The sequence below is a fragment of the Vigna unguiculata genome, chromosome 3 (assembly GCF_004118075.2).
Source record: "Vigna unguiculata cultivar IT97K-499-35 chromosome 3, ASM411807v1, whole genome shotgun sequence".
NCBI lineage: Eukaryota > Viridiplantae > Streptophyta > Magnoliopsida > Fabales > Fabaceae > Vigna > Vigna unguiculata.
The window spans coordinates 56,279,699-56,293,384 of NC_040281.1; the positions used below are offsets into that span (position 1 = coordinate 56,279,699).

Here is a 13,686-nt window from a genome sequence, read left to right on the forward strand (position 1 = left end):
GTGTCAGATATACTCAAGTTATGTTTGTCTTGAGAACTATCTAAGAGATAAAACATGTCTTGATGTTTTCTAATTGTTCCAATTGTCTGGAAGGTATCTGTCTGCATAATAAGACAAGTATTTTAAGAGAAAACCATAAGATAATTAGTAGAATTAAGCAATTTAGGAATAGAGATGAGTTGAACAGAAAATTTAGGAACAAAAAGGGTGTTGTTAAGGATAAGATTGGCCAAGACAATGGTACTCGAGAATTTAACAATGACAGAATTTTGGTTGGTAATCATATAGAAATAGGAGAAATAGGTTTGAGATTTTGAAATAAAGATTTAAAAGGACAAATATGGTCAGTAGCACCACTATCTAAAATCCTATAAGAAAAAGGAAAAACAAAATATGTGGGTTTGGTAGTAAATTGATGAATAACAGTAGTTGTGGGAGAAGAATCATTTTGAAATTTTTAGATCAAGGCGAGAAGAGCTTCATACTGCTCTTTAGAGAAACCAAACTGAACTTCAGCTTTGTCATCCTTCCCAACACAGATCGATAGTAGAGGAGACGATATCAATCATACTAGCACGAGTAGAGGGCTTGGAAGGAGGAGGTGGACTTTAGTGTGTAGGTTAGAGCCTTGAAGTAGACCATGCTTAATCTAACAAGAATTATAGGTGTGATTGGTTCGGTGAAAATGGTCACAATATCTGGGATTACGGCCACCAGACCGAGGAAAGCGTCCTCGTCTACGATTGCCAGAGAAACCACTGCGAAAATTTTTATCATGTCCCTCGTGAAAGACAATATTGGCCATAGAATCTTGAGAATTATAATGAAAAGTAGCCTTAAATTCCCGTTATTATTGAAGAATCAAAGATAAAGTTTTCACCATAATAGGCATAGGTTCCATAAGCATAATTTGGGACTGAACTTGAGAGAATTCATCATTCAGGCCACGAAGAAATTTGATGACACAATCATCATTATGCTCTTTTTGAATCTTAGAAATCAAGCCATATGTGCAAGGAGAAGCACAGGTACAGACAAGAATTGTGCAATACAAAAAGAGTTATTTCCAAAGGATCTGAAGTCGTGTGGAATATTGAGAAATTGTGGAATCACCTTGTCGACAACTCTAAATTTCCTCCTGTAAATCGACAATGCGAAACTTATCCCCATGAGAGAACCGTTGAAGAAGATCGATCCATATATCAGACGCAAACTCCATCCACATAACGGATTGTTTAATAGCGAGCATCATTTAGCGAGTGAGCCACAAAATTACCATCTTGTTACAGTGTTTCCAAGCTTCATGCAAGGGATCATTAAAAGGTGGACATGGAAGGGTGCTGATAACAAAACAATTATTGTTTTTGGTTTCCAACACAACGAGCATATCATGTCGCCATTGCGGATAGTTGTTATCGAAAATAAGAGGCGACACCAAGACAAGAGCAGGATTCTCACCGAAATGAAGAAACAGGGGATGGGCGGGGTTTGTGAGATGATCAAAACATGGGTTATGGTGCACGAGATTTGCGGGAGAACAAGAGGATAATGTAGTATTGGCCATGGCAGGAAATCAACAAGAAAGGAGAAAACATTGAAGGCGATTTAAATCTAATACCATGTTAGATATGTATAAGCCATGAGAGAAAGAAGAAATTATGCATACAAGAATGCGTACATAAATGCACAATAAATGTTTGGTGAAAAACAACTCAAAGAGAGTTTGCTTACTTATTGATTTATTAGAACTTTTGTTCAATATATAGAGTACAATACCTCATCATATAAAGGGAAAACTAAAACCTACTAAAACAAAATATTTGATAATAATAAAAGAGAATTAAATATATGATATATCTATCAATATAAATAAAAGCAAAAGATATATAATATCTTTATCATAAACTTTACACATTCTACGATACAAGGTTAATCATATACCTAAAAACTAAAATATGCATAGATCGAGTCAAATCAACACTGAATGACAATTAAATCGGTCTAGTCTAGAGGTCGAACCAAGTAAGCTCTGGTCGAAGGTCGAGACGAGATGGTTATAAACTAAGTCAGTTTGGACCAAAGGTTAAGTCTAATCGACCTGTATCGCAAGTCGATTCAAGTCAATTTGAACCGTAGGTCGAGTCTAGTTAGTTCAGGTTGAAGATCCATACAATGATTTTGAGCTGAGTCACCCCTAACTGAAGATAAAGTTGAGTTCACCGTAAAATAAAAATTAAATTATTTTATCCAAACAAAAAAAAATAAAAATAAAAATATTTAAATTACTCCATCATGACTATTGTTTAAGAAATTAAGATAATTCATTTACTAAGTATTCTAATTTTTTGACATTATGGAAATCTTTCATCCAAATACAAGGTAACAATAAATACAAACACATGTCATAAAAGTTAGGACAACCTATGATGTAACACCCTATTCTAAAACAACAACGAGTACATCCACGTACTTTTAAAAGGTCAAAGATGACTTCTAAAGTTTACATGTTTTGTTCGAGTGAAAAAATAGAAGGAAAAAGATTTTTTTACTCCGACCATTTAATAATTCTTATAAAAATAAAATAGTCTTAACAAAAAATATTTTTTATATTATAAAAGAAATAAAAAGTGAATAGTAATGAAGAGCCATGTTAAATGATAGTAAAAATAAGTGTGATGTCGAGAATAAAAAAATATCAAAGGTTTTAAGTTAAAATTTGTGATTTAAAAATTATACATAACAAATGAAATGTTTTCGTGAACTAATATTAAATATACTAGTGTCGCGCATGTGTGTACGCATTTTAATATGTATGATATTATATTAGTAAATGATGATAATGTAATGTAATTAAGTTAATATATAAAATAAAATAATATTTATTAAAATAAAGTGAATTATATAAGAAAATATGAGAGAATAATTGTTGATAAATAGAGAAAAAAAGAAGAAGCAAAGATAAACAATTTTATAAAAAACTTGTAAATATAATGGTCAATTTTAAAAAATTTAATAAATAATTATATTTTAAAAGGTAAAATTAGTATTTTGAAATGTAGACACAAAAGAAAAAATCATTTTTATATATCGTTATAGATTATATTTAATAAATTCAAAACATTTATAAAAAATTCACTTATTATATTACAATTATTATAATCGTATATATTTGTTGTTATACGTTTTTTTTTTATAGTTAGTCTTCTTCTTTCGTATCATACTAAACTATCCTCGTACTCTATATATTTTCAAATAAAATATTATCTTTGGGTTTTTTTTTAAGGGCTGGTATTTTTCCGTCCCGGTGAAAACGTTTCAAAATAAAATAAATAATGATATTTATGTTTCAAATTTTGATTTTTTTAAATCAAAGAATTTTGATATATATATATATAAAACTAAAGTTTTTTCTTACTTCTTATAAATTTTACTTACATAATTCAGTAAGAACATTTTTTTGGGATATTTCTTTTTTCCTAAAATTTCAAGCTCTTTTCTTCCTACTAAGACTTGCATAGTGGAAAATTTTCCATGTGAGTTCGAGTTTGCTATGGTGTGTTTGTATGTTAGGTTTAGATTATTTTAAGTGATATATTGTCATTCCCTATTCTTTCCTCCATATATTTTCTTTCAAAGTATAAATACCTTTCATGATAGGAAAACTTAAGGTAAAGAAAAAAATAACGTTTGTCTTAATTAAATTATTCGTGTTTGCAATAATTTAAGAGGTAAATATATCCATTTATTTATCTTTGTACCTACTATAAATTCTTTCAGATTGATAATATGTCTTCCACACAAAATTCATCATTTACTTGGTAAAACTTGAGATTTGATGTTTAAGTAATTTATTTTGGTTGAGTATATATGTTAATGAATTTAAATTTTTGAAACTTAGTTTTAAGTTGGTTGAAAACAACAAAGGCAAAGGTTATTTTTGGAGTGAAAATGATGAGTTTTATAGGTTGACTTTTCTTTCCCAATTTCTAATGGAACAAATTTGAGGTAGTGAGCACAGATACTACTTTCTCCAAAGGAAAATAGAGATAGAATATAATAAATTTAATTTCATAAAAAAATGATATTTTTTTGATTTTGATATTACTAAAAGTCTTATATTACTTAAAAGTTTTAAAGACAAAATCATTACAAAATTTCGATCTTAAAATGAACAATACCTCTTCAATAATTTTTAATTAAGATAATGAAACACAAACATAATGACAATCAATATCAGACCTTGAACATGATATAGGGGACGGTTCCCACATTTTTTATTTATTCAATTTTTTTTATTTAAAATTTATTTTTATATATTATATTATTCATATTAACTTTTTAATTTCTTTTTAAATTTCATACAAAGTTTTTTTTCTTTCTTATTTACTTTCACTTCTTTTCTCTTTTTCCCTTTTTATTTTAATTTTCACTCTTAATCTCGTATCATTTTTAAAATAAAATTACATTAAGGTGGAATCGAGAAGTTAATAAACATTTTTGACCGATTAATTTTTTCTGTTGAATAAATTCATTCTCTACTTTTTTTAAAGTAACATGTTTTTTTCTTGTATGTGGTAAATTTGTATATTGTGTATCACTTAAAAGTGATAAATTTACCTCTTTCTAATTAGGTGAATAGTAATAAAATTTATATTATAAAGATTATAATAAAGAGTAAAAGAATTGATTATTTATTTTTCAAAAAGAAGACTTGGGATGAAGATGAGAAAAATACAATTAAACTTTAAATATTTAATGTGAATCCACTGATCAAAGATAGTGAACAACAACTTTCAAAAATTATTATAATTAGATATAATAAATTTAAAAAAAAAATCTAATTTAACATCTGAACTTTTTTTCTAAGTTCCAGCAACGATGTTATCTCAAGTAACTTACGATTAATGATATTGAAAATTTATTATTCTTTAAAAAATCCAGTTATCATATTTTTTATAAAAAACTTAATTTAATTATTTAGTTTTGAAATTAAACGAGTTGTATTTTACAAAGTTTTTAATAGTTTGGGTTAATAAAAATATTATACCTATACAAAACAAAACAATCAAAACTCAAGGTGATAAGCTGAATAATATAGTCGTAAGAAAATATTAAAATGGAAATATAGGAATAAAAATGTGTTTTAATCTAAAATATATGGAAATTTTTTAATTAATATTTTTAGATTTTTAGATAATGTTTCTATAAGGTCGAATCAACCTCACAAAACCAATATACTGTCATTTACTCTGATTTTCGGTTGTCAACCTCAGTTGCTGTGTCCATAGTTTGCTGTGTCCATAGTTTGTCATCAGATAGATAAATATATATGATTTATAATTATATATATATAAACCACTTTAATCTCAAAATTTTAAAATAATAATTTTATGAGTCTTAATTCTTATATAGTATTTAATTTTATCTATTTTATTTAATGTGAGACATTAACTCACACTTTAACCATTTTTAATAAATTATTTACCTATTTATAGAGTTTTTTATTGAACTTTTGTCATTTAGGTGATTAGGGATAACTCGATCACAACTAAATTAAACCATGTTGTGTTCCTTTCGAATGATTTCCTGTGTGAGGGGAATAGAAAACATGGATTTGAAGGGATTTAGTGTGTTATCTTTCAGGGATTTGAACATAAGAGGGATGATGGATTTGCAGGATTTGGTTCATTTTTCATCCCAACGAGGAGAAGAGATTTGTGAGGGTGAAGTGTTTATTTACTTTGATATCCCTCCATGAAGCGTTGCTTTTGACGTGAAACATTTATTTACCACTATTTTTAACGTGATTGAATATATATACATAGATATAGTAATAAATAAAAATAATAATAAATAATAACCATATTAATAATATATAATAATAATTAGTAAAAATAAATAATAATAATAATAATAACAGTAATAATATATTAAATTTAAATATAAAGGTAAAATAGTAATTTTATATTTTAATCTATTAAAATTTTATTTTTTATCTATCACATAAGTAAAATTACTTCTAAATCTACCCACTCTCACCTCCAAATCATTTAAAAGAAACATAAAAGTTTTATTTCCAAATTAACTCAAATTCATTCAATCATCTTCTTCAAATTCATCTTTATAAAAGAACAAACTCTTAGATTTTGCTTTGTGTTTAATATCTATTTAGTTATGTTTAATATCCATTTAGTTATGTTAAGTGATGATTTGGTTTTCGATAAAAATGTAAAAAGGTTGAGAAGATAAAATCGAGAAATTTGATTGATAAGAAAATATTAAAAAGACAATAGCGAGAAAATAATACCAATAAATTGCGTCAAGAAAACATGATCGAGAAGATTATTTTTTTGTATTTAACTTGTAAAAGACTTTTAAAAATCAATAAAATAAAAAAATAATATGATGTGTAAGATCATAATCATTGCACTTTTCAAATTAATAGAATCAACTTAATAGTAATTAATTAGGATAATTTATAAATTTATTATGTTATAACTATTTTTTTCTTACTTTCTTCGAGTTATTGATGAAAATAATTTGTTGTGAGAGTTCTGTAGTTTGTTCTTGAAGATAAAAGTTCTTAAACATTGTATACTATATTAATACAAAATATTAGGTATAAAAAAACAAAATATTAAGTATAAGAAAAAACTTTTTACTTTTATCTACGTTTTAGAAAAAAGAAGTAAAATAGTCCATTAGGGATTGGGGACGTCAGTTGAAGAAGATAAACGGATATGATGATGTGCTGATTTTAATTTAACCCATTTATATGTCACAAGAAAAAAATGTTAAAAAAACCTTCCACTCTCTTTCTATCTGAACCTCCCCCGATTCGGCGAATAGGTTTTCATTTCCTTGTATCACTCTTTCCTCTCTCTATCACAGCAAAACCAGATACCATCGAAGCAAGCAAATCCTAGGGTTTCTCACTTCAAAATTGTCAACTATAGTTCTCTCTTTACTTTGATTTTGAATGTAATTCAGATTCATCTCACTTCGCATCTCTTCACTCAACTTTAGGGCTTTTCATCTCTTTCTTCCCCAAAACCCTCTCCCATAACGATTTGCAATCCGATTACTCGATCTCGACATGGAATCCCGAGATTTACCGTCGTCTTCCCCGTCGTCCACCGCCAACCGCGACGCCTCCTCCGGCACCGAGACCGAGGACGGCGTTTTCACCGTCGCCGTGGCACTCGCCAAAGATGCCGCGTTGCATTTCCAGTCTGGCAAGTTCGCCGAGTGCGCCGAGGTCTTGAACCAGCTCCTGCAGAAGAAGCAGGATGATCCCAAGGTACTTGAATTTTCTTTACCATTTCCCCCTCGATAGTGATCTAACCGGCATCTTTTCATTTCTTTATCTGCTGCTCCGTGCTCGTAGTTATTGATTGACGCTCCTTCTTTGGTGTTTGTTTTTTCTTGCTTCTTTGCTCGGTGCTACTGTTTACTTTACACTAATTAATATGCGTCAGGTGATTGATCTGTTTGTTCGGTTCTTTATTTTATGAGCTGAATTTCAATTTCGGTACCTAGCTGGAACTATAGCTAGTGAGCACTTGCAGATGCAGTGTAACGACTGTGATTGTAGATGTGAATTTGCGTCCTGGTTTGTTTGGATTTCCTCTATTAGAAAGTGAATGAGCTGATTAAGTTGTGTTGCGAGCTTCTTGCAGTGGACGTTGATGAGAATGCATTTGCGCTATGTGATGTGTGTATCTACTTAGAGTGCCGGGCGTTTGGAGAAATTTGTAAGGCTTGTAGAAGGAATTGTTGTAGTGGTTCCAACATGGGAAGTTTGAACGGAGATAGGGGTTTTTAGCTCATTTTATGGATAAGGAAATATTTCTTTGTTCAACATTTGTTTGTCACTTTGTTAACTTTGGTTTGGTTTCTTTGGTGGTAACCTGATTTGCCGGATAGATACCAGTAGCATGATGTGTAATTTTGGTTCTTAACGGTAACATGATAAGCGGGATAGCTACTGGTGGTACAAACGACACTAAGTCAACGCATATTGTTATTTTGTGGATTGCATTTGAGAATGCAATAATGTTTGTTGAGCAATAAAATTCTCTGCTAACCCTATTGAGGCCTGTTATGAGCAAGGGAAGACTTGCTTTGGTGGGTTAACAACTTAATGTAACCTGCCAAATGCTGTCTTATCTTTATGTTGTTTTTTTGATACTGTGTAAGGCAACCTTTATTTCCACATCTTAGTGTTTAAGGTTTTAAATCCTAATATTTCAGGTACTTCATAATATTGCAATTGCGGAATTCTTCCGAGACGGTTGTTCAGATCCCAAACGGTTGCTTGAAGTAATAAATGGTGTCAAGGTATGCTATTTTAAATTCGACATTGTTTTTTATTTCTGCTAACTGACATTTTTTATGGTCAGTAGCTTTTATTTTTCATGGATGTATTTGAAGGAAACCATTTCCACTTCTTTTTACCTTTATGGATTTAAAAACTGGAATTGCATGACACTAACCCCAATATTAAGTTTGCAATATTAAAATGAAGTTGGGTCTAAATAGTTTGGGCTCTTTTATATTTTTTTTCTGAGCCTTTATGCTGGCTCATTTAAGTATTTCTGGGTCAGTGAAATGCTGTCTTGGCATTTGGCTTGAATCAGTGAAATGAGTGTTTAAGATCGTGGAGGCCCTATTGGATACTGATAATTTCAGATGAATTTTCTGAACGAAAGAAGTCTCCATTGGAATAAGGATGTGGGCAAGATTTAACTTCCTTTCGAACCTGGTATGTATAGTTGGGGATAGTTTTGTTTCCTAACTTCCTTCTTTTGGGTATCTTATTTATGATATTCTTAAAGGAGGAAACTGGACATACATATCACCCACCACCTCAACAATAATATTACGAGTTAGGAAACGGTGGTGCAAAGTGTTTGGATATTGAATAGGTTTTCCTTGTTGAATAACTTTATCGGATGAAGTTCAGTGTAGAAATCAGGAGTGTTGTTTAAGCTTCAGACTTTTTTTATGTTGGCTTTAAGTTCTCATTTCTCTCGTGTTTGCCCCCTGGTGAAGTGGTCAGGTGGGGATCACGTTGAAACAGAAGGTTTTATTTTTACTCTCAAAATTGATTTATTTTGTTTTCGATCAAGTAATTGTAGCTCGAAGCCTTAGCTCAACTTATTTGTAATTTTATACTTATTCTTTTTTATTGCTGGAGTTGATTCAGAGGAAAAATGATGAGCTTGCTCTAGCTTTGGGAGATCAAGGGGAGTCAGTTAACAATGTTGGAAATAAAGTTGTTTTGGGATCCAAAGGAAGTAATGCTTCAGCACATCAGTTTTCAGGTTCAAACAGCACTGGCACCATCTATTCAGATGAATTTGACTCTTCCGTGGCAATGCTAAATATTGTATGTTCATTTTTCTCCTTATATTAATTTTATTTATTTCCCATTTTGTTTCTTTTAATGTATGCTTTTAATTACCTATGTTAACGTATTTTTTTATTTCATTATCTTTAGGCCATCATTTGGTTCCATCTCCATGACTATGCAAAGACATTGTCTGTGTTGGAACCTCTCTTTCAAAATATTGAACCTATAGATGAGGTATGTCATAGATGATTTGATTTGATTTTGGTTTTAATTTTACCCTGATATGTTGATTGCTTTGTTTTTCTCTACTGTGTTTTCTTTTCTAAAGCAGACAACGGCTCTTCATATTTGTCTTCTGCTGCTTGATGCTAGCCTTGCTTGCCATGATGCATCAAAATCAGCTGTAAGTTCTATTTGATACTGTGATTAGTTTGTTTACTTTTTAACTATTGCAAGTCTTGTTGCCTAATGCATTGTTCTCTATCATGTCGCATGAATGTATTATTCTTTTTCACTTACATATTAGTGCTGCTAGTTACTTGTTAACCGAATATTGTGAGTGTTATTACATATTTTATAATTGGTCAGTTCAACCATGAACCTCTCGTTTCTCTGTTGATAACTAAATCTTTCTTCTCAAGTCAGTGTTGGGTATGCCCACTGAATGTTTTCAATGGTCATCTGTCCATTTGATCTGTCTCAATCCTTTATCTGTAGCTATTTCGATGTTTTCTTTATTATGCTTGAATATATACTTAAATGTGTAATGCTTGGTCATCTGAGGTAGGAAATTAATTTACAGATTGCAAAATTAACCATAACATCGGTTATTAGGATTTCAGTTTGTAACATAACACCTCTATCACTCTAGGCATGGCTGACATGACATTTGGTCCTTATGTAGAAAATGTGCATTTCATGTAGGTGGTGGTATATTTTACTGCTTATCTCAACCAGTGTTAAAAAGCCACTACGGTGGCACTATTGTGTAGCCGCTAGTGTGTAGTGGAATTTCTTGAATCCATAATTGCAACACTGGGTGCTCTTGTGGCCACTATAGTTGTTGTGGTTGTAACATTTGTCCTGATCCTATTGTCATCTTTGACAAGTCTTCAATGAAGTGAACTTTTGAGTTAATGTTATACCAATTTCTTCTATGCATGTTATCTTTATTTGCATACAACTTAGTGTTTTGTACATATATAATTGATATGTGTGTGTATATCATATATTTAAACCATTATGTTACTTATGCTATATGATATAGCAGATTATTAACATTCTGCCATATTTAACAATCTGCAATTGATAACATTGGTCACAATAAGGAGGTCGTATTTTGAACTAAACTGAGATGATCTAATTTTAATTCGAGAGCCATACCCCATTATCTCTATTTAACTTGGGTCAAACTGAAAAAATTAAGATTTAGTTTACTTGCTTTTGATGGTTTTCTTTTATAAAATACTATGTTAAACTTTCTTGGCATAATTTATTGAACTCTTACCCTGCTAGTTGTAGTATATGTTTATCCTGAATGATTTGTTTTGTGAGCGGCCTAAAAATTTGACGTAAGCATCTTTTTAGTTTCTCTAATTGTACAAGTGCACTATTCTGAGCTGGAATCTGTTATTGTTTAGGATGTGTTGACTTATCTGGAAAAAGCATTTGGTGTTAGTAGTGTGAGTCAAGGTGACAGTGGGAACACAGCACAGCAACAAGCTGCAAATTTAGTTACCAAGTCTGCACCTGTTGCCATTAGTGCGTCAGCTACTGATGCATCCAGTTCTGACTTAGGGTCAAGTGCAAATGCATCTGAAAATCATCTATCCAGAGCTTTGTCTGAGGATACACTTGATTATGAAGCCATGATTTTGGATATGGGTGGACAAAATTTAGCAAGGCCAATGGGCCCATCTTCAAATGACATTTCAAGGGCTTTGGTTGACAGGTTTTCTACTGTTGATTTAAAGCTTAAATTGCAACTTTACAAGGTTAGGTTTCTACTTCTTACTAGGAACTTGAAGCTGGCAAAACGAGAAGTCAAGCTGGCCATGAACATTGCACGTGGAAGAGATTCATCAATGGCTCTTCTTTTGAAATCCCAGCTTGAATATGCCCGTGGTAACCACCGCAAAGCTGTAAAGCTATTGATGGCATCAAATAATAGAACAGACACAGCATTTTCAAGCATTTTCAACAACAATCTTGGTTGCATTTATTATCAGCTTGGAAAATATCAGACGTCCTCTTTATTTTTCTCAAAGGCATTAACCAATTGCTCATCACTGCGAAAGGATCAATCTTTAAAGCTACCCACTTTCTCACAGGACAATTCTCTCCTTATAATTTATAATTGTGGTGTGCAGTACTTAGCATGTGGGAAGCCAATACTTGCTGCTCGATGTTTCCAGAAGGCAAGTCTGGTCTTTTACAAACAACCTCTCTTGTGGCTCAGACTCTCAGAATGCTGTTTGATGGCTTTAGAAAAGGGCCTCATCAAATCAAGTCGGGTCCCATCAGATAAGTTGGGGGTAGGAGTGTGTGTTGTTGGAATTGGAAAATGGAGGCAACTAGTCGTGGAAGATCAGATTCCAGGAAAGGGACATATGGACTCATCTGAAGAGGATGATTCTTGTCCAAGTGAAGATGGGCGACTCAAGTTATCGATGTCCCTTGCCCGGCAATGCCTCTTGAATGCTCTGAACTTGCTGGATTCCAACAGTGCAAATTGCTTGAAATCTGGTTTGCCCTCTAACTCTTCCGTGGAGGAAAATGATGGAAGTGAAGTGTCACCTTCAAAGAATTCAAATCTTAAAACCTTACATGGCATTGATTCAAAGGCATTTTCAGTAGGAGTAGGTTTAGGTCAGGTCAATGCAAACGGGGACACTAAGGAGCAAAAGGGAGGAAATAGTCAGGAGCTTGTTCAGAACTCCCTATCCTATTATGAGAATGTCCGTAAAAGAGAAAATCAACTGGTTAAACAAGCTGTTCTTGCTAATTTAGCTTATGTGGAGCTGGAATTGGACAACCCTTTGAAGGCACTATCAGTTGCAAGATCTCTCTTAGAACTTCCAGAATGTTCCAGAATTTACATCTTTCTAGGCCATGTTTATGCAGCAGAGGCTCTCTGCTTGCTGAACAGACCAAAGGAAGCGGCTGAGCATTTGTCATTTTATTTGTCTGGGGGAAACAATGTTGACTTGCCTTTCAGCCTTGAGGACTGTGAGAAATGGCAACCAGAGAGGACTGCCGAATTTGAAGAGTTGAATGTAGGATCCGTTGCTGCCAAGAATTCTTCTCTTGAAGGCGCTCAGAGTATTGTTTTCCTCAAGCCAGAGGAGGCGCGAGCAACAATTTATGCAAATTTTGCTGTAATGTCCGCAATGCAGGGTGAGTTTGAGAAATCCAGTATTTTGATTACACAGGCGTTGTCCATATTACCCAACAGTCCAGAAGCCACACTTACTGCAGTCTATTTGGATCTTTTGCTCGGTAAGCCACAGGAAGCTCTGACCAAATTAAAACGTTGTAGCCGTATTAGGTTCCTTCCTAGTGGAGTAACATTGAATAAATCTTCTTGAGTGTTGTATGCTTGGGTTTTGTCATTGTGCCTGGCCAACGTCTCAGCGTTAGTTAGCAGGTAGTTTAATCCTTCCATAGCATTTGTAACATATATAAGTTCAATTCAGAGAATAATTTTTTATGATTCATTTTCCTTATAATTCTCAAATTTAGGGTTCACTTACAGGTGGTGGCTGTGTTTTGGTTAGTGCTGGTGCCCACCTTTGAAATTTGAGGTGTAGATCAGATTCGGATTGTGTTTTTACTTTTTAGAGGCTAATTTGGTTTATATTCAAGAATAGAGGTCATGTCCTTGTGCTTATATTGAAAAAACTGAAAGGTTGATAGTTATTTCGGAATTCCATTTTCAATCCTATGGAGTTCGTTCTTTCTCGTTCTCATTCACTCCGCGGGTGTTATTATCCAGATGAATTTGATCGTGTCTTGTGCTTTTTGCTAATGTATATATGTTATGTACTGGCTGGTGACTCGTATTTTAACATGGCAACGATTATTTGTATAGAATGTGTTCTTTTTATTACTTGATTAGTAGGACCAGGTACCCTTGGTACCCCATTGGTTTTTTATAATTATTTATTATGAAGATGATTAATGATGTTTTTAAATTAATATTTTATTTTTGATAGTAGTTGTTTTTTTCTTTTGCTTATGTTAAAATATACCTTGAGCAAAATTCTTAATCTTGTTGTCGAGATAATTGGTTTTTTTTCCCGTGTTTAGTTAAGTATAATTTATTTGCTTTT

General features: G+C 32.2%; 1 protein-coding gene across 3 annotated transcripts; it reads left to right on the forward strand.

Moving 5' to 3' along the window:
* The first annotated feature begins 6,785 nt into the window (after positions 1-6,785).
* On the forward strand, positions 6,786-13,463 carry LOC114177591 (CCR4-NOT transcription complex subunit 10). 3 transcript variants are annotated; one of them, XR_003603153.1, is made up of 7 exons: positions 6,786-7,300; positions 8,254-8,340; positions 9,200-9,391; positions 9,503-9,589; positions 9,687-9,758; positions 10,996-13,001; positions 13,110-13,463. XR_003603153.1 is itself a non-coding variant. In XM_028062995.1 (6 exons), the coding sequence occupies exons 1-6, from the start codon at positions 7,097-7,099 to the stop codon at positions 12,940-12,942; spliced, it is 2,589 nt and encodes an 862-aa protein (XP_027918796.1). In that variant the 5' UTR covers positions 6,786-7,096; the 3' UTR covers positions 12,943-13,444. The 3 variants fall into 3 exon arrangements, 2 of the variants coding, with proteins under 2 accessions (XP_027918796.1, XP_027918797.1); XM_028062995.1 differs by having other exon boundaries at positions 10,996-13,444; XM_028062996.1 differs by having other exon boundaries at positions 9,209-9,391; positions 10,996-13,444.
* The last annotated feature ends 223 nt before the right edge of the window (positions 13,464-13,686 follow it).

What these genes read in the sequence shown, in the direction of transcription:
- LOC114177591 (XM_028062995.1), top strand. Translation starts at nt 7,097, where the DNA reads ATGGAATCCCGAGATTTACCGTCGTCTTCCCCGTCGTCCACCGCCAAC. An exon ending in CCGTGGCAATGCTAAATATT is followed by an intron (nt 9,392 to 9,502) that starts GTATGTTCATTT and finishes CATTATCTTTAG; the next exon opens with GCCATCATTTGGTTCCATCT. An exon ending in ATGATGCATCAAAATCAGCT is followed by an intron (nt 9,759 to 10,995) that starts GTAAGTTCTATT and finishes GTTATTGTTTAG; the next exon opens with GATGTGTTGACTTATCTGGA.